The sequence below is a fragment of the Rhinoraja longicauda genome, chromosome 20 (genome assembly GCF_053455715.1).
Source record: "Rhinoraja longicauda isolate Sanriku21f chromosome 20, sRhiLon1.1, whole genome shotgun sequence".
Classification (NCBI taxonomy): Eukaryota; Metazoa; Chordata; class Chondrichthyes; order Rajiformes; family Arhynchobatidae; genus Rhinoraja; species Rhinoraja longicauda.
The window spans coordinates 11,409,382-11,436,371 of NC_135972.1; the positions used below are offsets into that span (position 1 = coordinate 11,409,382).

At 41.5% G+C, this 26,990-nt stretch overlaps 1 protein-coding gene across 1 annotated transcript in view; it reads left to right on the forward strand.

Moving 5' to 3' along the window:
• LOC144603563 (sortilin-like) overlaps nt 1-20,566 on the forward strand; it is a 120,624-nt gene extending 100,058 nt beyond the window's left edge. The window contains exons 15-21 of the mRNA XM_078416947.1: nt 808-1,001; nt 3,092-3,281; nt 5,664-5,780; nt 8,441-8,546; nt 9,784-9,890; nt 10,921-11,038; nt 15,537-20,566. Coding sequence (XP_078273073.1) covers nt 808-1,001; nt 3,092-3,281; nt 5,664-5,780; nt 8,441-8,546; nt 9,784-9,890; nt 10,921-11,038; nt 15,537-15,551 — 847 coding nt within the window. The 3' untranslated portion in view covers nt 15,552-20,566. The remainder of the gene's footprint in view (nt 1-807; nt 1,002-3,091; nt 3,282-5,663; nt 5,781-8,440; nt 8,547-9,783; nt 9,891-10,920; nt 11,039-15,536) is intronic.
• Nucleotides 20,567-26,990: the final 6,424 nt, after the last annotated feature.

Below are 26,990 nucleotides of genomic sequence, written 5' to 3' on the forward strand. Positions count from 1 at the left end.
CAGGACGATCTTGACTCCCGTGGCCGGTGGCGGGCCTTCCTCGTTGGGGCGATCAAGCTCCTGCATTGGGGGGGGGGGGGGGGGGGGGATCTTAGGAGTAGATAGAATTGCTTCAATTTCAAGGAAGATCATATATCTTTTATAAAAGCCTCAAGGCAACCCATATTTGTGAGGACCCTATGTTACTACAAGAATTTAGTGTTTCAATGTGAATAATTAAGCATTTTAGTGGATGCAAGCTTGTTTTTGCGTGAGGGAATGGGTCTAAGTCTCAACAAAGGTGATTACGACAGTGAATATACTGTGTTGTTGGGAGGACCAGTCCTGCTTCTCCTGGTCAAACAAAGAAGCTAAAACGATGTTTTTAAAACCATAAGAACTTTGCCTCTTCCATCCTGGTTGCTGCTTTTGGCAGGTTCTGTCTGGTGAGGAAGACATTAATGGTTCCCACTCAGGCCTCTGCTGAAAATGACACCATCGGGGTCTGGTTCTTATATTTATAGATTCTGTTGACGTGGGTAGGTGTTCTTGTGATTTTTAAAATAGCAGATCGTCAGATGCTGGATAAAGCCCCTTCTTCATTTCAGCTGATTCCAAGCCTTTAAAACGTGAGTTTCAATTAGTTCTAGCCCATCTCAACCAAATACATTAAACGGATCATAATCCATATTTGTTCTTATTATTCATTCTAACATGGTGGCAGTTAGCTAAAAGCTGTCTGTCCACAATTGTCCATGTAAGGTTTACTTATACTTTTTATCATCAACTATATTCTCATACATAGTTGCATCTTTTATTTTTGTAAAGGTATTCAACTGATGAAGGGCAATGCTGGAAGAATTATAAGTTCATAAATGAGACATTTATGTTTGTGGGGCTTGTATCAGAACCAGGAACCAAATCGATGAATATCAGTCTCTGGGGATACAAAACTGAAAGCATTTATTCAACAACTTGGGTGTCAATAACCATTGACTTTGAGGAGCTTCTAACCAGGGACTGTAAGTTTCACTGCTCATTATGTTGATTATTTTATGCCTTGCACTGAGCAATTCCCATCACAAGGCAAAGATGATGGGTGGGAAAAAAACTATTGCCCTCTTCCATCCTGGATGCTGTTTTATGGCAGGTTTTGTCTGGTGAAGAAGATATCAATGGTTCCAACTCAGAACTCTGCTGAAAATAACATCATCTGGTGTCTGGTTTTTATATTTATAGATTCTGTTAATGTGAGGAGGTGAACTTGTGATTTAAAATAGCAAATGGTCAGATGAGAATAAATGCTGGATAAGGCCCCTACTTCACTTTAGCTGATTCTGAAGTTCCCACGCTTCGAAACTTGCGAAGCTTTTGGTCAAATATATTTATCCAAAATATATAAATATATATTTATCTGCCTTTGGTTGAATATATTTATCCTTGTATCTCCCTAACTGATGACATCTGTTGCAACATTTTAAGCACTGTGGTACTGTGGTTTATCTGTGATCATTTCCTGATCTTGATGCAGATAAATTGGTAGATCAGCTCTTGTGATCAAGATTTCAAAAGTTGTTTTGTCATATACACCGGATATGAACTAGAACAATGAAACTCTTACTAGCCACAGCTTTAGAAGCACCTCGATGATTGTCAGTCTCTACAGTTGGTAGTAAAGAAAGCAAACTCAATGCTAGCATTTATTTCAGGCGGGCTTGTATACAAAAACAGGGATGTAATGTTGAGGCTCTGTAAGGTGCTGGTAAGACCGCATTTGGAATATTATGAGCAATTTTGGGCACCATATCTGAGGAAGGATGTGCTGGCTCTGGAGAGGGTTCAGAGGAGGTTTACAAGAATGATCCCAGGAATGAGTGGGTTAACCTATGATGAGCGTTTGTCGGCACTGGGCTTATACTCGCTGGAGTTTAGAAGAATGAGGAGGGACCTCATTGAAACATACAGAATAGTGAAAGGCTTCGATAGAGTGAATGTGGAAAGGATGTTTCCACTAGTGGGAGAGTCTAGGACTAGAGGTATTGCCTCAGAATTAAAGGATGTTCTTTTAGGAAGATGAGGAGAAATTTCTTCAGTCAGAGGATGTTGAATCTGTGGATTCTTTGCCACAGAAGGCTGTGGATGCCAAGTCAGTGGATATTTTGAAGGCAGAGATAGATAGATTCTTGATTAGTACAGGTGGCAGTTATGGGGAGAAGGCAGAAGAATGGTTAGGAGGAAGAGATGGATCAGCCATGATTGAATGGTGGAGTCGACTTGATAGGCCAAATGGCCTAATTCTACTCCTATTCCTTATGACCTGAGGACCACATTGGATACAACAGCAATGACGATAAATGTGCAATAAATGACCAGTTATTCCAAATATTCCAGACTATGATAGTGCAAAAACCAAAGTACGCAGAGTAACTGTAGTAATGCAAGGTCCATGATGAACTGGTGTTGAGGTAGGGTTGTGGTTAGGTTTGTGCAGGGTAGATCAAGAACCTGATGATTGGTGGGCAGAAGCTGTTTTTGAACTTGGAGTTAATGGCTCTTAAGGCTTCTTTCTTCCTGGTGGGAGCAGTGAGAAGAGAGGGCAGCTATTCAGCATGGTGGTGTTCTTCAATGATATTAACTGCCTTCTTGAGCAGTGATTCCTGTAGATATCTTCAGTGGTGGGAGGTCAGTGCCTGTGATGGAGTGGACGATGTTCACTACTTTCTGCAATTTTCTTTGTTCTTGGGCATTTGAATTACTGAACTAGGTTGTGATGCAACTAGTTTGCTCTCCACCGTCGACCTGTAGAAGTTCGATAGAGTATTCGGAGACATACTGAATATCTTGAAACTTCTGACGAGCAGAGGCAGTGGTGAGCATTGCATCAATGTACTGGGCCCAGGGCAGATCATCGGAGATGTGTATGCCCAGGAACTTGAAGCTGTTGACTCTCTCCATCACCTTCCCACCAATGAAGACGGGTACATGGTCCCTCAGCTTTCCCTTCCCACTCCACTGGATATGTCTGGGCATAATGGTTTCCATGTCATTGCTGTGAAAGATCTTCTATTCATTAACCATACGTTTCTTAAAATGTAATATTTTCTTCTTTCAGGTGAAGATAAGGATTACGTCATATGGTTGGCACATTCTACCAGAACTGGAACAGAAAGCGATGGCTGCATTTTGGGATACAAAGAAAAATTTCAGAGACTTGCCAAGGCCTCTGTATGTAGAAATGGAAGGGATTATATCATCAGCAAAGAACAAAGCTTATGCCCCTGTACTCTGGTTGATTATATGTGGTATGTGTCAATACAGATATTCAACTAGCTTCACATGCCTAAATTCTGTAACACTTGTATAATTCTAAAAAAATTCTGAGTATGTAAATCTGGTCAAACATTTCAAATGGGTTCTTCACTATAATGTATCTGTTTTCCATTATAATCTGTCATGAAGTTGTTTGTACTTTAGTTTCAGCAACATTCTAATGTTATACCGGAAAGCTCAGAACAATGGAGTGAAGAAGCCTTGTTAGGTGAAATTTCTCACTGCAGAGATTGATTCGGGTTCATTTTACATTAATGTCTCAGACTGTATTCTCTCAGTCATAAACGGGGAACAAGGGGCAGCAAACATTATAGCAGGAAGACTATAGGTGTGGACAAAGATAATAAGAGGCAAGCAAGTCAAGGAAAAGAGATGTTCATAGTAGGTAGATTAGAATGCATAAAGATATTTACATAAGAGGAATCAATGGTTATGAAGAAGGGGCAAGAAAATTAGATGAGGCTAAGATCAGATCAACTATGTGTAGGAAGGAACTGCAGATGCTGGTTTAAACTGAAGACTCAAAAAGCTGGGGTAACTTAGCGGGTCAGACAGCATCTCTGAAGAAAAATAATAGGTGACATTTCGGGTTGAGACCCTTCTTCAGACTGAGAGTTAGGGGAGAGGGAAACGAGAGATACAGACGGTGATGTGGAGAGATATAGAACAAATGAATGAAAGATAAGACTTTTGGAAGGGTGGGCTGAAAGATGGCAGATGGAGTTTAATGCTGATAAGTGTGAGGTGCTGCATTTTGGTAGGACAAATCAAAATAGGACGTACAGGGTAAATGGTAGGGAATTGAGGAATGCAGTGGAACAGAGGGATCTGGGAATAACTGTGCATTGTTCCCTGAAGGTGGAATCTCATGTGGATAGGGTGGTGAAGAAGGCGTTTGGTATGCTTGCCTTTATAAATCAGAGCATCGAGTATAGAAGTTGGGATGTAATGTTGAAATTGTACAGGGCATTGGTGAGGCCAAATCTGGAGTATGGTGTGCAGTTCTGGTCGCCAAATTATAGGAAGGATGTCGACAAAATGGAGAGGGTACAGAGGAGATTTACTAGAATGTTGCCTGGGTTTCAGCACTTAGGCTACAGAGAGAGGTTGAACAGGTTGGGTCTTTATTCTTTGGAGCGTAGAAGGTTGAGGGGGGACTTGATAGAGGTTTTTAAAATTTTGAGAGGGACGGACAGAGTTGACGTGGGTAGGCTTTTCCCTTTGAGAGTGGGGAAGATTCCAACAAGGGGACATAGCTTCAGAATTGAGGGACAAAGGTTTAGGGGTAACATGAGGGGGAACTTCTTTACTCAGAGGGTTGTGGCTGTATGGAATGGGCTTCCGGTGGAAGTGGTGGAGGCTGGCTCGATTTTATTATTTAAGAGTAAATTGTATAGGTATATGGATAGGAGGGGATTGGAGGGTTATGGTCTGAGTGCAGGTAGATGAGACTAGGTCAGGGAGAATGGTCGGCATGGACTGGTAGGGCCGGACAGGCCTGTTTCCATGCTGTAGTTGTTGTTATATGTTATAAACAGAAAAGTAATGATGATAAAGGAAACAGGCCATTGTTAGCTATTTGCTAGGCGAGAACGAGAAGCTGGCGCGACTTGGGTGGGGTAAGAATGGAGAGAGGGAATGCAGGGGTTACTTGAAGTTAGAGAAATCAATATTCAAGATCAACTATGATCTGATTGAATGATGGAGTAAGTTTGAGGCCTCCACTGCTGCCTACATCTGAGCTTTCTGAACAGGTAGATCAGGGAGAACCAAAGCTATTTCAATATTTATACCACTGGGAGCACAGACATTTGCAATGAGAAGATTGGGGAGCAGAGTGAAATTTACAGCAGCAAGATGAAGGAAAAGCGACATTTACCAGGGAGATTCAGAGCATGTAGATTATCGAGGAAAAACACCTTTGTGATTAAATATGTTTATTCTCCGTTACACCAGGAAAATTCCTTATCCATATGAAGCTCACAGAGTATTGGAATGGAGTAATCTGAAATAGTACAAATAAAAATTAAAGTCCAATATGGGAATAACTGACTGAGGAAGAGTTAAGAATAAGAGTATGTGGCAGTACCTCCATGAAGGGGGTGCAATATCTGAAATAAAAATGGAAAATGCTGGAAATACACAGCAGGTTATGCAGCATCTGTAGAGATGAAAACAACGGTTAATATTTTGGGTCAATGACCTGCTATCCAAAATCTGCTCATTGAAATAATGTAAGTAACAAGGTGTAAATGTAGTCTGAACAAGAATGCAATTTAAGCAAATACAAGTAACTATAATTTTCATTGATTGATAATCATTAAAAATATGTTTTCTTCATTTTCCCACATAAGTGATTTTGGATATTATCGCAAAGGAAATAGTGATGAATGTAAAGAACAGCCAGACTTAAAGAATCGTGTTTTGGAATTTTGCTTACAAGGCAAAGAGGAGCTGTTGACGACACAAGGGTGAACTATTTTTTAAAACATTGTTAACATCTATCTTTTTGCAATGTTAAGTTGCTAATGTGCATTGCATATAAGATGCAATCGAGTTACATCAAAGGACAAGTCCACTACCGATTATCCGGCAACTTGTGCTCTGGTACCTCTTTTAATCGGATAAAATAACGAAAGCGCACTTGAAATCTCCACCCGCCTGGAAGTCCCCCCGAAAGTGTGGCACCTGGGCCGGGTGAGGATACCGATCTCGACATCCGTGGGCGATCAGAGGGTCGATTTGACCCCTGAAGCCGGAGACCCATTCCCATAGTCGACTTCCGAGGCCAACTTTGTGGACCGTGTATCTCGGCCTAACGGGCCGTTGCAGTACCGTTTGACTACTCTACTCTGTTGGTCCGACAAAAAGGATAATCCAGCAAGGCTCTGGAACCAAGGTGATGGACCTGTCCTTTTTTTGGTAAACTAATGATGAAGGAAATTTTGGACATTATAGTGGTAATTCAGTGATTCAAAAAAGTTTCAGAATCAAGGCACAAGAAGCTACAGATGCTGGAAGAGAACTATTTCAACAAAGCCAACGACACATTTGTATGCTGTGTCATCAGTTCAGTTCTTCTATAATATAAGTGTGTCAATGGCTTTGCTGAAAGCTGTGATGTTCCACCTCCTGCATTTTGAGCCAGCAAATGAGCCAGCCATTTCCTTCCAGAGCAGTGTCGGATATTTGGCATGCTGTTATCCACAACTCTCCAATCTACACTATGCTATCAATCAATTTAGAAATACAAAGATGACCTCTGAGGCCAGTTTTGCCCCATTTTTAACAGCAGATAAAAGCCTTCCACTGATGTACAATATGGAATTATTAATCTGACTATGACCTAAAATGTACTTCTGTAATTGTTATACTTTTAGTACTTTCCGTAAATATTAGTGGTCTAGTTACATCGAATGTTTATTTATTTTGAGGTCGACAAGTAAAATGATGAAGGGGTGCTAGTGGATGTAGTGTATCTAGAATTTCAGAAAGCCTTTGATAAGGTCCCGCACGGGAGATTGGTGACTAAAATTAGAGCACATGGTATTGGGGGTAGGGTGTTGACATGGATAGAAAATTGGTTGGCAGACAGGAAGCAAAGAGTAGGAATAAACGGGTCCTTTTCAGAATGGCAGGCAGTGGCGAGTGGAGTGCCGCACGACTCGGTGTTGGGGCCGCAACTGTTTACCATATATATTAATGATTTGGAAGAGGGAATTAGAAGCAACACTAGCAAGATTGTGGATGACACAAAGCTGGGTGGCAGTGTAAACTGTGAAGAGGATGTTAGGAGGTTGCAGGGTGACCTGGACAGGTTGAGTGAGTGGGCAGATGCGTGCATGGCAGATGCAGTATAATATAGATAAATGTGAGGTTATCCACTTTGGCGGCAAAAACAAGGAGGCAGATTATTATCTCAATGGAGTTAGGTTAGATAAGGGAGAGGTGCAGCAAGACCTGGGTGTCCTTGTACACCAGTCACTGAAAGTTGGCGTGCAGGTACAGCAGGCAGTGAAGAAAGATAATGAAATGTTGGCCTTCAAAACAAGAGGATTTCAGTATAGGAGTAAAGAGGTTCTTCTACAGTTGTATAGAGCCCTGGTAAGACCACATCTGGAGTATTGTGTACAGTTTTGGTCTCCTAATTTGAGGAAGGACATCTTTGTAATTGAGGCAGTGCAGCTTAGGTTCACGAGATTGATCCCTGGGATGGCGGGACTGACATATGAGGAAAGATTGTAAAGACTGGGATTGTATTCACTGGAGTTTAGAAGGATGAGAGGGGATCTTATAGAAACATATAAAATTATAAAAGGACCGGAGAAGCTAGATGCAGGAAAAATGTTCCCAATGTTGGGCGAGTCCAGAACCAGGGGCCAAAGTCTTAGAATAAAGGGGAGGCCATTTAAAACTGCGGTGAGAAAAAACTTTTTCACCCAGAGTTGTGAATTTGTGGAATTCTCTGCCACAGAGGGCAGTGGAGGCCAAATCACTGGATGGATTTAAGAGAGAGTTAGATAGAGCTCTAGGGGCTAGTGGAATCAAGGGATATGGGGAGAAGGCAGGTACGGGTTATTGATTGTGGACGATCAGCTATAATCACAATGAATGGTGGTGCTGGCTCGAAGGGCCGAATGGCCTCCTCCTGCATCTATTTTCTATGTTTCTATGACTATGTTTCTATGTTGCAATGTTACAAGCTTAGTCCAACTCCAGCATGAAACATGCATTAGTTAAGAAATAAAATACAACAATAGCAGTCTGCTTTCTGAAAGAGCAGAATAGATTGGATAATGGAGAACTGCAGTTTTTGGTGTTGGTTCAATATTTCTTATGTTCTTGATTATGTTTTCTTATGTTGGGATAATTTGTGCTGACAGCCCTTCCCCTTGATATCGCCGGTCAAAAAGTAACTGTGTTTTATTGCTGGCTGGCAAATTCATGCAAGGGGCAAAACCAGAACTTCAACCTATATCGCAGCTTTTAGAGTACTGATATCCTTCAACTCGTGAGGTTGTCTCTGGAAAACATCAGATATTCCCCGATTGTTTCTCATTTTTTAGATTAACAGTAAAGGCATGTAATGATGGGATATTGTCATCTTAAAATCGTTTATCAATTCTCTAAGGTATCGGAAAATCCCAGGAGATAAATGTGAAGGTGGTTTCACTCCCAATCGATCAGAAGAAATGACAAACACGAGATGTGAACAAATTTTGTCGGTGGTGGAACCTGTAAGTATACTACTAAATTTATCTTCCTTTTAGAATAGTGAAGTGGAGATAGATTGAAACATCAAGGCCATTTCCTGGATGTGCATCATCTCTGAAAGCCTCAGCCACTCCCATTGGTAATTGTGGGTGAGAATCATGCGAAACACAATTAACAACAGGATTATTCTTTTGCATACTCACCCGTAGAAAATTATGGCTAAATATTTGCTGAATGGTACAACTTCTCTTTAGCCTCATCAGTTTATATTTAACTATAGTTATCTGAAATGAGGGCAGTGGCCTTAAAGAGGCCACAGTGAGTTGAACATGCTAAGTTCACACACAATACAATCAAGTTACAAGATCTCAAAGGATCGGACAGATCTTGTTGATTATTTATGGAATCTCTTTTTGTTGAGATGTTGAACCCCTCAGATAAGTGTTAACATTGCTGAACTATATTTTATGCCTAATCTTCACAATCGACCAGAGACCAGAAATGCAGTGGTCTGAGGGAGTTACATTGTTAGGTATGAACCAAAACACCATAGAAAATGTTTTAGATTATTTATTATGTTATCAGCCCGCCATTGAAAGGAATACACCCATACGTGGGAACATTTCCTGCAATTTGTATTTGGGCTTCTATTGGTTTGTGGACTTGATGTGGGTCAGTTTATGCTCATGAATAATTGAGTTCATAAAGTTTGATTTTTTTTTGTATAAAATTCCTTTGAAGATTTTCAACATATTAATGATGTTGTTTGCAAATCTCTACACACTCTGAGTCCACTGATTTGATGAATGGCCTGTGGGCAAATTGCCCTCTGTATGTGATCGGGGAATCAAATAAATTTGTCTCTGCTTCATTGCAGCAAATCACCAGCAACAACTTTGGGATCACCTTATTTGTACTTGCATGGACTTGCATAAAATCCTGTAAATTGCATGAGATTGTGATGGAGGTTGTGAAATAAAAACAGAAAGCTGAAAATATACTATCCTCATCAATGCTTGTTTATTGATAATTTCCAGCAATTTTTTGTATTTATTTCAAATTTCCAGCATTTGTAGACTTCTGCTTTTGGATGTGCCTGTCATTATTATGGATTTTTATTGCAGGAAATTTTGGTTCAAATTGTTTGAACTGTTTTGGAAACATGGTGCTTTATAAAAGCAAGTTCTTTCTGTGTACCAGTTGAAACTGCATTAAATTTTGCCTTTCTTAATATTGTAAATGTGGTTTCATTTTTAACAGATGCCCAAGATTACTGTCATCATCATAGTTTTGAGTGTATTGGGAGCATCAATACTGATGATAACAGGCATTGTCCTTATTTTCAAGAAGTATGTGTGCGGTGGAAGGTAAGCAGTTATAGAAAACTGGAATTGATTAACCTTGCTTTAGGACGTTTATAATCTAAATCTGAAAGAAACCTCTGCAATACAGCATTTTGGATATGGCCCTTTTATGAGCAAAATGAAGACATAGCTGCACAATAATGTGAAGCACGAAGTCTGCAGAACAATTCGTATCGTTCTGATTATTCATCTTATCAATTTACTTCCAGTTGCACTGGAAATGTCCTGAAATTGCCAAATTACTTGAATGACTTTCATTAATTTTGTCCAATAGAAAATGTATTTCCCTTGTGTAAGAAAGATGTTTTAGCAAAGTGTGTAGTGTCTAAAGAGTGAGGGTGGTGGTGAGTCAGGGATTTCGATAAGACAAAGATGCTGCATTATATTTGAAGAAAACGTCATAGGATTAAAAGTATATTGTTTATTTTTCATTCAGTAAGTCAACTTGATGCAAAATGTGAAACAATAGGTAATCGTTGCTTCATTTTTTTCCATTTTGAAGGAATTTGCTTTAAATTGTAATCCATGCATACACTTACACGACCCTCTTGTGTGAAAACGTTGTCCCTCGTGTTTCAATTAAAATTTTCCTCTCTCACGTTAAACCTATGTCCTCTCTTTATTGATTTCCCTATTCTGGGTATAAGTGCTTCTATTCTATTCCCCTCATGATCTTCTACACCTCTGTCAGATCACCCCTCATCCTCCTGCACTCCAAGGAATAAAGTCTTAGCCTGCCCAACCTCTCCCTAAAGCTCAGACCATCAAGTCCTAGCAACATCCTCATACAAGATTAGACGCAGGCAATAAATGTTGCCCTTGCTTGTGCTGAACCATGTTTTTTTTCAATGAATTTATGTATATGTTTCAGGAGCTTTCTGATTGACGGTGTGCCTTTATCCATCCACCTTGTGCTGGATATTGAAGGACCTTTTCATTTTCTAGTTCATTTTGAACAGCTCAGGTCTCAAAAGTTTAATGTAGTATATTTCTATACTCAAGGTGTATGAATGACTTCCTTCCTTCTTTACAGGGCTTTGGTCTATCGTTATTCAGTTCTGCAAACTAATACTGATGAAGTCTGCATTGCTGAAAGTCTGGATGGCAACAGATCAAACACTGAAAGAACTTATCACGATGATTCTGATGTTGTGAGTAATTTGGAAACGTTCTTTTAATTGATTTGGTTCATTAGTCTTTGATATTCGTAGCCCAGAGTTCTTTTAGATTCAGTTTATTCTCATGTACAATAGGATACACTGAAATTCCAATGAAATTTATCCCATTATATCTCAACAGTTAAACTCCCCTATTATCATTGTTCTATGCCTTTAGAACATTTCCTATATTTCCCTGCTATTTGCCAGCCGGTGAAATAGTTTAATTGCACCTCTATTCATGTTCATAAGTGATGGGAGCAGAATAAAGCCATTCGGCCCATCAAGTCTACTCCGCCATGCAATCGTGGCTGATCTATCAGTCTGAATTCATCAGTGTGGAGAAAGGTCTCAATAGACAATAGACAATAGACAATAGGTGCAGGAGTAGGCCATTCAGCCCTTCGAGCCAGCACCGCCATTCAATGCGATCATGGCTGATCACTATCAATCAGTACCCCGTTCCTGCCTTCTCCCCATACCCCCTCACTCCGCTATCCTTAAGAGCTCTATCCAGCTCTCTCTTGAAAGCATCCAACGAACTGGCCTCCACTGCCTTCTGAGGCAGAGAATTCCACACCTTCACCACCCTCTGACTGAAAAAGTTCTTCCTCATCTCCGTTCTAAATGGCCTACCCCTTATTCTCAAACTGTGGCCCCTTGTTCTGGACTCCCCCAACATTGGGAACATGTTATCTGCCTCTAATGTGTCCAATCCCCTAATTATCTTATATGTTTCAATAAGATCCCCCCTCATCCTTCTAAATTCCAGTGTATACAAGCCCAATCGCTCCAGCCTTTCAACATACGACAGTCCCGCCATTCCGGGAATTAATCTAGTGAACCTACGCTGCACGCCCTCCATAGCAAGAATATCCTTCCTCAAATTTGGAGACCAAAACTGCACACAGTACTCCAGGTGCGGTCTCACCAGGGCCCGGTACAACTGTAGAAGGACCTCTTTGCTCCTATACTCAACTCCTCTTGTTACGAAGGCCAACATTCCATTGGCTTTCTTCACTGCCTGCTGAACCTGCATGCTTCCTTTCATTGACTGATGCACTAGGACACCCAGATCTCGTTGAACTCCCCCTCCTCCTAACTTGACACCATTCAGATAATAATCTGCCTTTCTATTCTTACTTCCAAAGTGAATAACCTCACACTTATCTACATTAAACTGCATCTGCCATGTATCCGCCCACTCACACAACCTGTCCAGGTCACCCTGCAGCCTTATTGCATCTTCCTCACAATTCACACTACCCCCCAACTTAGTATCATCTGCAAATTTGCTAATGGTACTTTTAATCCCTTCGTCTCGACCTGAAACGTCACCAATTCCTTCTCTCCAGAGATGTTGCCTGTCCTGCTGAGTTACTCCAGCTTTATGTGTCTACCTATGGAGGATCTATCTCTCCCTCCTAACTCTATTCTCTTGCCTTCTCCCCATAACCCTTAATACCGGTACTAATCAAGAATCTAGATATCTCTGCCTTCTGAACAGATTGCTTCTCCCAAATGAAAATCAAATACTGTAAATGCAGGAAATCGAAAATTAAAACACAAAATGCTAGAAACTATCAGCAGGTCCATCTGTGATTATACAAAATTCAGGTTAAGGACCTTTTGTCAGATCCTTCATACGGTCTTCAATCTGAAATGTAGGGAAAAAAACTGCAGATGCTAGTTTAAATTGTGGGCAAGTTGGACCAAAGGGCCTGTTTCTAAGCTGTATGGCTCTATGACTCTACCTGTAACTATTGCTCTCTTGACCTTTTTCCTCTCTCCTGACGTAGCTGAGACCCATGGTTTTATGGTCTTGGATCTGATTGCAATCCTGAGGAGAAACCTCTCCCCCATCAATTCGTAGAGTTGAATATTGGTTCAAGAGCAACAAACCCTTGGGAGCTGAGCTCTTATTTTTGTAATCAGTCTGGAGGTCATCCATTTCCTCTCTGCCTGCAGAGTGACCACCTCCCGAATCATGATGTTCATAAAACAAGCAGCTTTATGGATAAACCACAGATACTGCTGCTAAAGCTCCAAACCCCAGAGCTTGAGTTGCTTCTGTTGACGATGCTCTCTGCACCTGTGTTTGTCCAGGACACGGGGAGCATCCAGATGCTCACAATTTGCACAGGATTTGCACTATATGGAGCTGAGGTTCCCTGCCAAGCCTCTATTTATTTGATGAACTCAGCTAAACGAATATCCCTCAAAAACACTTACTGCTTTAATTGCCCTGAGGACCCTTCTTTAAACCCTCACTTCTTTGTTTAACCTAAATGCTAACTCTCAGGCCTTCATTTTCTTTACTTCACTACTTTACCTCTTTTCCCTACTCTTTTTAAACTAACTTACTTTGGCTTTCTTCATTCTTATTACTGAAATGAAACACTGCATTTTTTTTTCTTCAGTTACATTTCACCTGCCACATGTCAGTTTGTCCATATCAATTCAAAATCTACTGTATTTTTATGCTTCTGAGTTTCCAAATGTTGTGTCAGCTGCAAATTTGGAGACTGTCCCAGGTCTAATTTGTTTATATGTGTTATACTGACACTATGCTGGGGAAACCCACAGCACACTTCACTTCACTTCATTTTAAAGATCATCTATTTACTGAGTGGCATTGGGGATTACGCGGATTGGGCAGTGACCACACCGACACTCGCAGCAGGGTGAACTCGTATGATATATTTTATTTACAAGAAAGTCCAGGCCCACATGAGGGCGCTGCTCCTCAGGTGGTCAAACCAATATCAGCTAATTGGGCAGCATCTCTGGAAAAAAGGAATAGGTGATGTTTTGGGTCGAGGCTCTTCAACGCCACCTGTTCCTTTTCTCCAGAGATGCTGCCTGACCCACTGAGTCACACCAACATTTAGTGTCCATCTTTGGTGCAAACCAGCATCTGCAGTTTCTTCCTACAAATCAGCTAATTGGACCCAGCTGTTACTAACGATGCTGGGGATTGGCCACCCGTGGCCTGTCAGCCAGTGATAGAGATCAGAGCGACATCAAAGGGAGGACGTGCTGTCACAACTGCTCTACTCTGTTTCCTTTGCCATGTTTGATCCAAATTGCAACTTCTCCCATTGTCCTGTTGGCTTCTATCTTCATGGCAAGCCTATTAGGCAGCACAATATTAAATATCATTTGAAAGTACATAAACGTACATCATCTACATTCCCCTCATTCACCTTTTCTGCTACCTCATCGAGACATTTTGTCAAGTTGGTAATGCAGGATTTGCCTTAAACAAATATAAGCTGGCTTTCCTCAATCAATGCACACTTGTCCAAATGATTGATAATTCAGTTTCTATTTATTAATGCTAAAAGTTTCCATACCACCAAGGTTGAACTGCCTGACATGTAGTCATGGGGATAATGCTGCTTTGCTCTCTGGCAGTGTCTATCAATAATTTAAGAGAGATGATAAAAGTAGGGCCTGTTTATCAAACGCTTGGCTTTGCAAAAAGATCGGAGGAATGTAATTCTTTGGATAGATAATTCTAAGAGGCAGCATAAATACAAATTTTATGAAAGGCCTCCTATTGGTAAAATATGTCTGAACAGCCTTATCAGTGGATCTTCCAAACCCAAATACTGGATCAGTAAAGAATGGCCACAAAATGTGTTAGGTAGGATGTATTTCCATTGGGTAAATTAGTTCCATAGGGTTCAGTCCTGACCTTGGCTGCTGTCAGTGTGGAGTTTGTACCAAAGATGGACACAAAGTGCTGCAATAACTCAGTGAGTCAAGCAGCATTTCTGGAGAAAAAGGCCAGATGACATTTCGGGTCGGGACCCTTCCTCAGACTTGTCCTGCCCCGAAACGTCACCCACCCTTTATCTCCAGAGATGCTCCCTGACCCGCTGAGTTCCTCCAGCACTTTGTGTCTATCTTTTGTATAAACCAGCATCTGCAGTTTCTTATTTCTCCTGGAGTTTGTACATGCTCTCTGTGACATGGTGGGTTTCATCTCACATCCCAACATGTGCGGGTTGGTAGGTTAATTGACCAGTGCAAATTGCTCCTACTGTGTCGGTGAGTGTTGGAATCTGCTGGATGTCAATGGGAATGTAGGGAGAATAAAAATGGGATGAAAGTAGGATTTGTGTAAATGGGTGGTTGATGGTCGGTGTAGACCTGGTGGGCTAAATGGACTGTTTTCAAGCTGTGTTTCTCACCAATCTATGACTTTTACAAAAGACCAAAACATAATTTATTTCTCCTCCCCCGAAACATAATTACACATTAGTTCTGTAACAAGCTATTTATTCATATGATAAATGACACCTTAACAGACAGATCCATAAGTTCCTGGTTATGGGATATAAAAAAATGTTTATCAAATGTCTTTGAAAATGTAAAGTCAGTTGATTCAGTTTGCCTACGTTTCTTTCTTGGAAATCTTGTTGGATGAACTGGTTTGCTGTTAATGTACTTTAATATCAATCTGTTTTCTTCCTTTCCATCCTAGGATCTTATCGAATAAGGCCACACTTAGTCAAAATGGCACCCTAGTCATTATTTGCCAACATAAATCTGCAAAGTGGACTTTGCATCAATAAGTCATCAGTTTGTAAAAAGAACATTGCCAGGTGCCCCTGGGGCAGGGCTTTCTTCCTGCTAGTCAGCTTCCCTCCACCATTATTGCATTTTACAAGCAAGATATATTTGTGCCGCTGCTAATAAAGAGTGAAAATATAATTATTTTTGCTGTGTGACGTGTTCATGTAGCTACAATCATTTCTTAGGGCATCTTACTTTCAGGACAAACTCTACAATTTGTATGTCTGTGGTGCGGCTTCGCTTACACATGTTGCAAAATGGTTCCCATCTAAATCATCAATGCTTAGTAAATACAGGCGATATATCTGTGATTTTTCAATATTTGCAGTTTGGCTGCTCACACAATTAATCTTAATTTCTCTCTTGAATTCACTATTTGTTTGAACTGTGGAAAAAGACAATATGCTCAATTTGTAGGGTTAAATGTTGGCTTCTTTGCTTGACTCTTAATCTGGTTTATAACAGCATTTACCCCCTATAGAACTCATCATGTTTATTTGCCATTTGGATGGGCAATAGGCTCCATTCTGCCAGATTACCATCCAGAAATGAAGATAAAAATCTACCACGTTATTTTCAGCTCATGATGAAAAAGGCACTTTTCATTTTGATTAATCCCAACAAAAAAAGAATCACTGTAAAGACGATAAAAAAATTCATTTAAATTGTTCTATCACAACATTGGCAGAATCACTGCTTCGTGAAATTATAGTGTACATTTTCAGCTGTTTTTATACAGGGTTTGCATTTGTTGCACTGATTTCTCACTATAATTGTGACCAAAGAATGCATAGACATTTTGGACTGTGATGTTTGCCTTAATAATAATTGTAATTTGCTTATTGAAAACAACTGTGTCTGACGTTGGAAAATTGGTTCTTGTTTGTACCTTGTCTGTGATTGCATTATTTACCTGCGATTTTGCCTCACGTAGAAATTTATTGGAGTTTAAAATTGTCTTGGCATTAGTCCAAAGCAGTTAGTGGCCAATCAATTGCCCTTTATATATTCTTCCTGATATTCTCTTCTATTGGATTTAAATAGGAATCCAGCAATGTAGCAGGCAACACAAATGACATCATTGTGAGTTACTGTCCTAGGCAAGTTTAAAATCTGGTGTGATCTGGACCATTACATTATATGCTGACTGAATAGTTTATTGAGGCGTCCTATACATCGATACTTTGTTCAGGTTTCCAGAAAGATTAAACAGATTTTTCACTTGTCAGCTTTCCCATGGAACCTAAAGATCAGATTCACATGCTCAATTCATCTTTGATATACCTAGTTTGCCGATCATCCTATATTCCTAAACCTGCCTATGTTATTGCCGAAACCTATCTTTTATTAGTCCTATCTTCTCTTGCAAAACTGCACTAAATGTTTTAGAATTGATTATGAAGTGCTTCTCGGCTTGGAAATCACTTAATAGGTAGATGGTAAAAAATGGGATTGCAGCTCAGGCTTCCTACATATATTTAAAATATATATTTTTTAAATCGCAAGCCTTCAAACATTTTCTCAGAACTGCCTCCTGTCAGCTCCTCCTCTTGCTTCCATCCACAGCAGACTCATTTGTCTATGTAATAGTTTCTGTGCAAATGGGATTTCCTCTGAGATTGCCCCGCTGGAGTGCAGGCTTCTTGAAATAATTCCCTTCACTTAAATATTAATGCAATATACGTTTCCCCATTGTTTAACTCCGGTGTTAAAGATACAGTTATATTGAAGTCCTATACCATAAAGCACATTAACTTTTATCTCCTACAGAATATTTTACAGAATCCACTATTGTAAATGTGACCTACTTAAAGCTTTTTATGATGATGGCACTTGATAATTTTTGACATTCCAAATCTGATTAATCCCCAATATTGTACTTTTGTATCCATCTTCAATCTGTTGTTATCATTTAGTGAACCATTGACCATCGAACAAGTCTGTAATATGTCTGTCATTTTCGATTGACTTTCCCAAGGTAATGGCAAAATAAAATGAACTGGCTGAATTGGGAGCTATCTGACACCAAAATATCATTAAAATGTTCCACCTAACCAGAGACTCTGATAAAATGTTCTCCCTAGGAGTCATGATGAGCCACCATTGACTAAGTAATACATCACACTCATGTTGGTGGCACAGTGGCAGCAGCTCAGACAGTGAGCTTTGAAAGTTTCTTGGAAAAGTAACCTTGCCCTACGATAAATTTTGCTTTTTTAAATTAAAACATGTAATATAAATCATGAAAATCCAAACAAAAACTGCAGGTGCTGAAAACGAAAAATAAAATGAGAACATAATATAGTCATAGAGCAAGGATGCCCCTTCTCAACTGGTCCCATTTGGCCCTTATTCATCGACACCTTTCCAATCCATGTACCTGCCCAAACGTTTAAAAAAAAAATTGTTATTGTATCTGTCCCGACTACTTCCTTTGACAGCTCATTCCATGTACGCACCACCCTCTGTGTGTAAAACGTTGCTCCCTTGGGTTCCCATTAAATCATTCCCTTCTTACCTTCAACCCGGGCCCTTGGGTTCTTGCTATCCCTATCCTGGGAAAAAGACTGTGTATTCATCAAATCTATGTCCCTCTTGATTATATGTAAGCACTCAGCAGGTCAGGTGGGGCGGGGGGTGGTGGTGGGTATCACCAAGGTGCCCATGTGGATCAGGTGCAAACAAGGTTGTCTGGTTAATAAGTGAATGGGAACAGTTAGCAAGAACAGAGACAAATGAACCCAAATAAAAGAATAAAAGGGACCCAAGATAGAGTCATAGATAGAGTCATAGAGTGATAGTGTGGAAACAGGCTCTTCGGCCCAACTCGCCCACACCGGCCAACAATGTCCCAGCTTGCTGCGCTTGCTCCATATCACTCCAAACTTGTCCTATCCATGTACCTGTCTAACTGTTTCTTAAATGATGGTTTACTCCCAGCCTCAACTACCTCCTCTGGCAGCTTGTTCCATACACCCATCACCCTTTGTGTGATACTGCGATCTGGAGCAACAAAAAAAAAAGAACTGATGGAGGAACACAAAGGGGGGGTCAGGTGATATCTGTAGAAGCAAAGGGATAGTTGATGATTTGTCTTGAAACCTCTTGCATCAGGACTTCATTGCAGCATCAGACATTAACAAAATAAAAGAGCTACAAAATGCAGAGTAGGAAGACATGTCTGGCAGGTTTGGCTGGGCATGTGCTGCACTCGCAAAGAAGAGAGAAAAGTGGAAACAACACATAAACTGAGCTCATGTCACAGATGAGTGACAGACACAGAGAAATGAAATTACCTGCAGTTATAGAATTCAATTGCCCTGCTCTGCATTCTGTCACTTCTACTTCCTTTCACCTATGTTCCCATCCCAATGTTCTCACTCTCTAACAGTTCCCATTCACTCGTTGACCAGAGAATGCTGTTTACATCTAATTTCCATAATCACCTTAGTTTTACCACTGCCACAGAAATCCCACTGAAACCTTCACGCTGCAACTTGATAGGCTTCTATTGTCTCCTTCCCAAATCAGGCAAAGTGTCTTTGACGTGAACTATCAGCTCTGTGTCTCTTCCCGACAGATGTGGCTGACCTGATGATTGCAACATTTTTTTGTATATAATTTAAATAATGCCCTGTAGTGGTCAGCTTCCCAATTCACACTAATCTCTGAAAATGAATAAGAAAGAAAAAAACTTTTTTTTGCTCAGCTTTCAGAGTTGCTTGTGCGCTCTCTCTCCTCCCTGGTGAAAGCGAGATTGAAAGGAAGCAAACCTAAGCGCAGTTGAAATTGACCACCACAGGTTGCCGAGCAAGTTTTATATTTAATAAGCTGGTTCTTATGGGTGAGGGGAATACCTTTTTAAAACAAATGTAAGACAACACTATCATAGGACCGACTCTGATTTATGAGGCCAAATAACTAAAAAGGTAGGTAGGCAAAAAATTTAATTTTGACAGATTATTGCAGTAATGTTATTTCTATCTTTATAATCAATGTTATAGAAAATATTTTAAAAATATTGTGTAATAGAATTGTGAAGGGTGAAAGCATGATCTTGAAATGATAAATCGTTATTTATTAAAGATAATTTAGAGCACACAAAAATATTGGGGGGGGGCGCGAAAAAGAAGAGGGACTATATTGAATACTTTTTGTAACTTTGTTGGCGCCCTATATGCGTGGTGACTCTGCCTACTTGTGTGTTGTATGCAAAGCAAAGAATTTCACTGCACCAAGTTCTTGTGACAATAAAGTATCAATTAATATTGCACGCACAGGTACATCGCGTTTTACACGTGTTTGATTTATGCGATTTTAAAAATAAACCGCTTGTTCCTTTAATACCAAAGCTTGATTTGCAGGTTGGTATTTTGGGAGTAACGCGTTCAAATTTACTTCTGACAGCGTAGTTATGTATATGTTTAATTAATGCCTTTTGAATGACGCGCTGTTTTTTCAAGTAAAATGCAAGGTTTCTGTAATTCCTGTTCATTGAGACTAGCTATTGGAAATGATGTTGCTCGTTACCAAGTAAAACTTTTCAGTGGCAGTGGGGGGGTGGTGAGGGAGGGATCTTGGAATCTCAACTTGTGCCAGAAACTCTTACAAAGCTCGTCGATCTCCAAATGTGACAAAGAGAGAAAGGCATTTGAGTGAGAAGTATCGCTGGAGCTGAACTCAAAACCAGTCGGGCATTTTACTACCTCAAAAACCGCCCCACATTGTTCAAAGACAGTGAGAGACAGTTCACTGCCTCTTCCTCTCCTTACCGACAACCATCAATCATGTGACAGTGAACAACCTCCCATCCTTAAAACGTTACAACTGTGAACTTTTATAATTTCTTATAGAATCGAGGATGGTATTTGTAACGGTCTGTGTTCAAGCATAGATGGTTCTGTTAGTTCAATTGTCAAATAGGTAAATGTTGGTCTTGCAAATGCTAAATAAATTGTGCTTCAATAACTACTTGTGTGTGAACCTGTCTTCGCATTGACTGTTTACAGAGTGAGAAAGTATGCAAATCAGCAATTGAAAAACAGGTAAACCTGAGATAGACACAAAGTGCTGAAGTAACTCAGCAGGTCAGGCAGCATCTCTGAAGAAAATGGATAGGTGACGTTTCGGGTCGGGATCTGTCCATTTATTTCATAGACCCGTTGAGTTACTCCAGTACTTTGTGTCTCCCTTTGGTATAAACCAGCATCTGCTGTTCCTTCTTATTACTGGTAAAGCTGGTTTTATCTTCCTTCACACAGCTATGGCTCAATTGTAACATTTTTTTTCCTGAATCACAGGGTGTGAGTTCAAGCCTCCTCCAGAGATGGAATGTTGGCCTTCGTAACAAGAGGAGTTGAGTATAGGAGCAAAGAGGTCCTACAGTTGTACCGGGCCCTGGTGAGACCGCACCTGGAGTACTGTGTGCAGTTTTGGTCTCCAAATTTGAGGAAGGATATTCTTGCTATGGAGGGCGTGCAGCGTAGGTTCACTAGGTTAATTCCCGGAATGGCGGGTCTGTCGTATGTTGAAAGGCTGGAGCGATTGGGCTTGTATACACTGGAATTTAGAAGGATGAGGGGGGATCTTATTGAAACATATAAGATAATTAGGGGATTGGACACATTAGAGGCAGGAAACATGTTCCCAATGTTGGGGGAGTCCAGAACAAGGGGCCACAGTTTAAGAATAAGGGGTAGGCCATTTAGAACGGAGATGAGGAAGGACTTTTTCAGTCAGAGAGTGGTGAAGGTGTGGAATTCTCTGCATCAGAAGGCAGTGGAGGCCAGTTCGTTGGATGCTTTCAAGAGAGAGCTGGATAGAGCTCTTAAGGATAGCGGAGTGAGGGGGTATGGGGAGAAGGCAGGAACGGGGTACTGATTGAGAGTGATCAGCCATGATCGCATTGAATGGCGGTGCTGGCTCGAAGGGCTGAATGGCCTACTCCTGCACCTATTGTCTATTGTCTATTGTCTATAATATGATCTGGATGCTACCTCAGTATTACTATCGCAATGGAGTATAATCCATGGGTGACGTTTCGGGTCGAGACCCTTCTTCTTCCGTCTGAAGAAGGGTCTCGACCCGAAACGTCACCCATTCCTTCTCTCCCGAGATGCTGCCTGACCTGCTGAGTTACTCCAGCATTTTGTGAATAAATCGATTTGTAGCAGCATCTGCAGTTATTTTCTTATACGGAGTATAATCCATGTTGGCATGTAAATCTGGCTTTAAAGATCCCTCAGTGTTATTTACAAAAAATAGGCAGGTTTCCCATTTCACCTTCCTTGATCTCATGATTGATTTAACATTACTGCATGACTATGGAATGATAACATTTTACCTCAGTGCCATTTCTCAGCACAATCCCCATATCCCTTCATTTTGTTAACGTCCATACATCTCTAAAGCTCCTGATGAGGGGAGATGCGAAACAAACAAACAAACACATGTGAGTTTAGAGCTGGAATAGGAGGGGACCTTGCTCGGGAGGTGGCATAGGAAAGGGATGGATGCAGATCAAGAATACAGGTCATCTCAATCACCAATTGATAAATCATCAAATTTATTTTCTGGGTGAACACAACTGAGCTTCCACAGCTCTCTGGAGCATAGAATTCAAAGGTTTGCCTACCTGAGTGAAGAGATTTCTCCATGCCTCAGTCACCATCTGCCTCTTTCTCATTCTCAAACTGTTCCTCTTGCTTCTAGGCACCCTCAGCCAGGATAAACCATGCTCCCTGCATACAGCCTGTGCAACCTATTAATAATGTAAGTTTCTTTGAAATTTCACATTCTTCTAAACAAAGAATACATTCCCCATCTACTCAATCTCTATTAATACTGCAAACACACCATCTCTGGAATCATTCCAGTGGATCTTTGCTGCAAGTACATTCTCTCCTGGTTACTGAGAATGAAAGATTACACAATGCTCTAGGTGGGGCCTCACTAAGACCGTACACAAGTTCAATAAAAAGTCCTTATTCCAGTAATCAAATCCGCACAATAAAGATTAACATATCATTTGTCCTCATAATCCTTCGCTGCACCTGTACATTGACCTTCAGTGATTTATCGGGATGCATCACAGCTTGGTTTGGGAACAGCTCACGTGTGGCTGCGCCTAACGGCTGCGGCTCGCTGGCAGTCTGTTTGTCTTTTTTCCTTTTTTGTTTGTGTGTTGGTGTTGGGATGGTTTTTGTTTTTGGTTGTGTATGTGTAGGGGGTGGGGTGGGGGGGGGGTGGGGGGTGGTGGGGTGGGGGAAACCTTTCTTTTTTTAGGTCTCTTCCTCGGGGCGCGGCTCGGCCGCGGGGCTTTCCATCGCCCATGGGGCCTTCCGTCGCGGCTCGGCCGCTGGACTTAACATCGCTCCATCGCCCGGTACGGCCGCGGGACGGTTCAGCGCTCGGTGCGGCTCGGCCGCTGGACTTAACATCGCCGGCGCGGCTCGGCCGTGGGGCCTTCCATCGCCCGGTATGGCTCGGCCGCGGGACGGTTCAGTGCCCGGTGCGGCTCGGCTGCGGGGACTTCCATCCCCTTGCGGGGGCTGTGCGTGTCGGTCGCCTCGGTAGGGGTCGAGCTGTCTGTCCGTGGGCGTGGGGGGAAGAGAGTGGAAGTTTTGTTGCCTTCCATCACAGTGAGGGGGTGTTTGGAGTCACTGTGATGGATGTTTGTGTTGGGGTCGTGTGTCTTGTGTTCTTTTCTTTTTTGTTGTGTTCTGTGACTGCTGGAAATGTAATTTCGTTCGGTATCTCGGTACCGAATGACAATAAAGCTCTGTATTGTAAACTGTATTGCAAGATCGCAAGAAATTGCAGCAAATTGTGGACGCAGCCCAGACCATCACCCAAATCAATCTCCCTTCTATTGACTTCATTTATACCTCACGTTGCCTATGCAAGGCCAGCAGCACAATTAAGGATGAGTCGCACCCTGGCTAATCCCTCTTCTTCCCTCTTCTGTCAGGCAAAAGGCTCCTAATAATAATAATAATTTTATTTGTCATATGTAGGTTGGCATAGGGTCAACGATACAATGAAATGTATTTGACAAGACCACGGGTCATCTCAGCAGTAATATTCCAAGGATAAATAAGATAAAAATGACATTATTAAGGTAAAAAGACAATATTAAAATAATCAACATATATGATGTAAAAAGATGTAGAAGTGTGAAAACGCATACCTCCAGTTTCAGGGACAGTTTCTTCCCAGCTTTTATCAGGCAACTGAAGCATCAAACCACAACCAGAGAGCAGCGCTGAACTATTATCTACCTCTTTGGTGACCTTTGGACTATCTTTGATCGGACTTTACTGGTTTTACCTTGCACTAAGCGTTATTCCCTTATCATGTATCTATACACTGTAAATGGCTCAATTGTAATCGTGTATTATCTTTCTGCTGACTGAATAGCACGCAACAAAAGCTTTTCACTACCTCGGTACACGTGACAATAAACGAAACTAAATCTACAATGACACTTAGATCCTATGGAACATAAACAGTCTCTCGCTGCTCATAAATACTCTCCTTTTTGGTTATGTGCACCAAAGTGGATGAGCACACAGCTCATTCCACAGAATATGCCATTTGCCGTGGTCTTGTCCACTCTCCATACTGATCTATATCCCCGCAAGGCTCCTTACACCCCTCCTCTGTACTTATAATTCCACCTTCTCCACTAATATCAGCAAGCATGGAACTATGACTGTCTGAGAGAGTGGTTGAAGATTGGACTTTGATGGTCCTCTTTGGATGAGTACTCGAGTTGCTTTGAGTCACGGGAGAGGGAAACTAGGTATGAAAAGGTACAGAACAAATCAGAGCCGGCACCGATGACCAAGGAAAGGTGGAACCCACAATGGTCCATTGTTAGCTGTGGTAGAGGTGATAACGAAGGGGTACGAACAATGAAACTAGCAGGACGGCTAGGTTGGGGATGTGATGGAGAGAGTGGGAATGGAGGGGTTACTTGAAATTAGAGAAATCAAAATTCATACCGCTGGGTTGTCAGTTGGCCAAGCAAAATATGAGGTGCTGTTCCTCCAATTTGTGTGTGGCCTCACTCTGTTAGAGGAGTGTATTTTGTGTTTTATGACTGTTGGCAGATCAATTTCCCTCCTGGGATAAATAAAGTTCTATCGTATCAAACCCTTTGGGTCGGTCAGCATCTCTGGAGGGAAATGGACAGATAACATTTTAAAATCGGTCTGAAGAAGGGTCCTAACCTGAAATGTCGTCAATTCATTTCCCTCCACAGATGCTGCCTGACCCAATTAATTCCTCCAGCAGTTTGCTTTTTACTCAGTTTTTACACTTATGGAATTAACACAAGGTGTGGGGCACATTCAGCTGTGCAGAGAGCAGGCAGTCCCTGAGCTATTTTGGGCTCATTCATTTTGTGGTTGCCTGACCACATAGTTAGATTGTTAATCCACCCATCCGCAGTAGTCCTGGACCTGAAACGATACTGCCTGACCCACTGTGTTCCCTCATCCACCCAAATCGTTTCCTCAGGTCGGATATCAAGTAATTGGTGCTTTGTACAATTTGAAAAGAGCTTTTCAATTAATGCAGGTAATTCAATTATTGAGAGTCCGTTGGAGGAGAGTTCACTGGGGTTAACTTAGAGCTGTAACAGTTGAGCAGACTATTCTTCATTACAGTGAAGCTTTATATTACTATTTGTAAAACCTGGGAGTGAATGTGATTTATCTCATGTTGATTGTGTACGCTTAAAGATTTGTTCTATGCAAGGCAATCATCTGAAGAAAGGTCCCGACCTGAAACGTTACCTATCCGTGTCCTCCAGAAATGCTGTCTGACCTGATGAACTACTCCAGCACTTTGTGTTCCATGCAATTAGCTTCAGTGTTGTTGAACTGGGAGAACAGGTTTTGGAGGGTGGAGCAAGTGTTGGCAAGTAATAGTTGATATACATAGAGTCGTACAGCGATACAGAGTGGAAACAGGCCCTTCGGCTCCACTTGCCCACACCAGCCAACATGTCCCAGCTACACTAGTCCCACCTGCCAGCGTTTGGTCAATAGTCAATAGTCGTTTATTTGTCACATACACATAAATGTGTAGTGAAATGAAACATTACCCGCAGTTGAACAATAAGACCAATAAGAATAATCAATAAAAATGCAATAACGCATACAATCACAAACTAATTGTGATATCCCTCCAAACCTGTCCTATCCATGTACCTGTCTAACTGCTTTTTAAACGTTGGGATAGCCCCTGCCTCCACTACCTCCTCTGGCAGCTTGTTCCATACATCCACCACCCTTTGTGGGGAAAAGTTACCCCGCAGATTCCTATTAAATCTTTTCCCCTTCACTTTAAACCTATGTCCTCCTGTCCTCAATTCAGCTACTCTGATCAAGAGACTGTGCATCGACCTGATCTTTTCCTCTCATGATCTTATACACCTCTATCAGATCTGTGCTCCATGGAATTTAGTCTCAGGCTACTCAGCCTCTGCATAGAGCTTAGATCCTCTAGTCCTGGCAACATCCTCGTAAGAGGATTCATCAACATCCATGTCCATTTATCTGAACGTGCACAGATATACAATAACTTTCATCACCATCCAAGATAAGGGAGGCCACCTAATTGGCTATCCCTTCACCCTAAACATTCATCCCTACTAGTTTGCCACCCAATTGTGCTGTGGTCTGTTACTTGACTTGGTTACTCGGACAGCATCCCCAAAGCAAGAAGGCAGGGAACACCACCACCTGCAGGTTCCCCTTCAGGTTGCATAATATTCTGACATGGAAGTATGTGGCCGGATCTAAGGAACTTTCTCTCCCCACATTCACAGTGGCTAAAGAAGGTGGCTAACCACCACCTTCTCGCGGACAATTTGGAGGAGCAATTGCACTGGCTTTGCCACCCACCCCCAGGTTATTCGAAAAGCTAATCACTGCTGTTGCAAATATTAAATGCATCAAGCCTGCTGAAACATTAGAGACACAAGATGGTGGAATCTACAGCAACTATTAATCCGCTGCAAGAACTCGTGGGGTCGAGCAGCATCTGTGGGGGCATAGGAAGAGTCGGCCATTCCTAGCCAGCCCCAGATATTCCTCGACCTCGCAGATTTCCTCCAGCAGATCGTTTGTTTCTACCGAAACTTTCCTAGTTTGCGGGGAGTACATCGGCTTCTCAGCAAGTCCATTGGTCAGACTCGACCCGAAACATCATCCATTCCTTCTATTCAGAGATGCTGCCTGTCCCACAGAGTTACTCCAACATTTTATGTCTATGTTCAGCCTGAGCCTTCCTTGGATATTGCAGAAGTCGCTCAGCAGCCATCCTGTCTGCATGCTTGCGGGTTTTGCCGTTT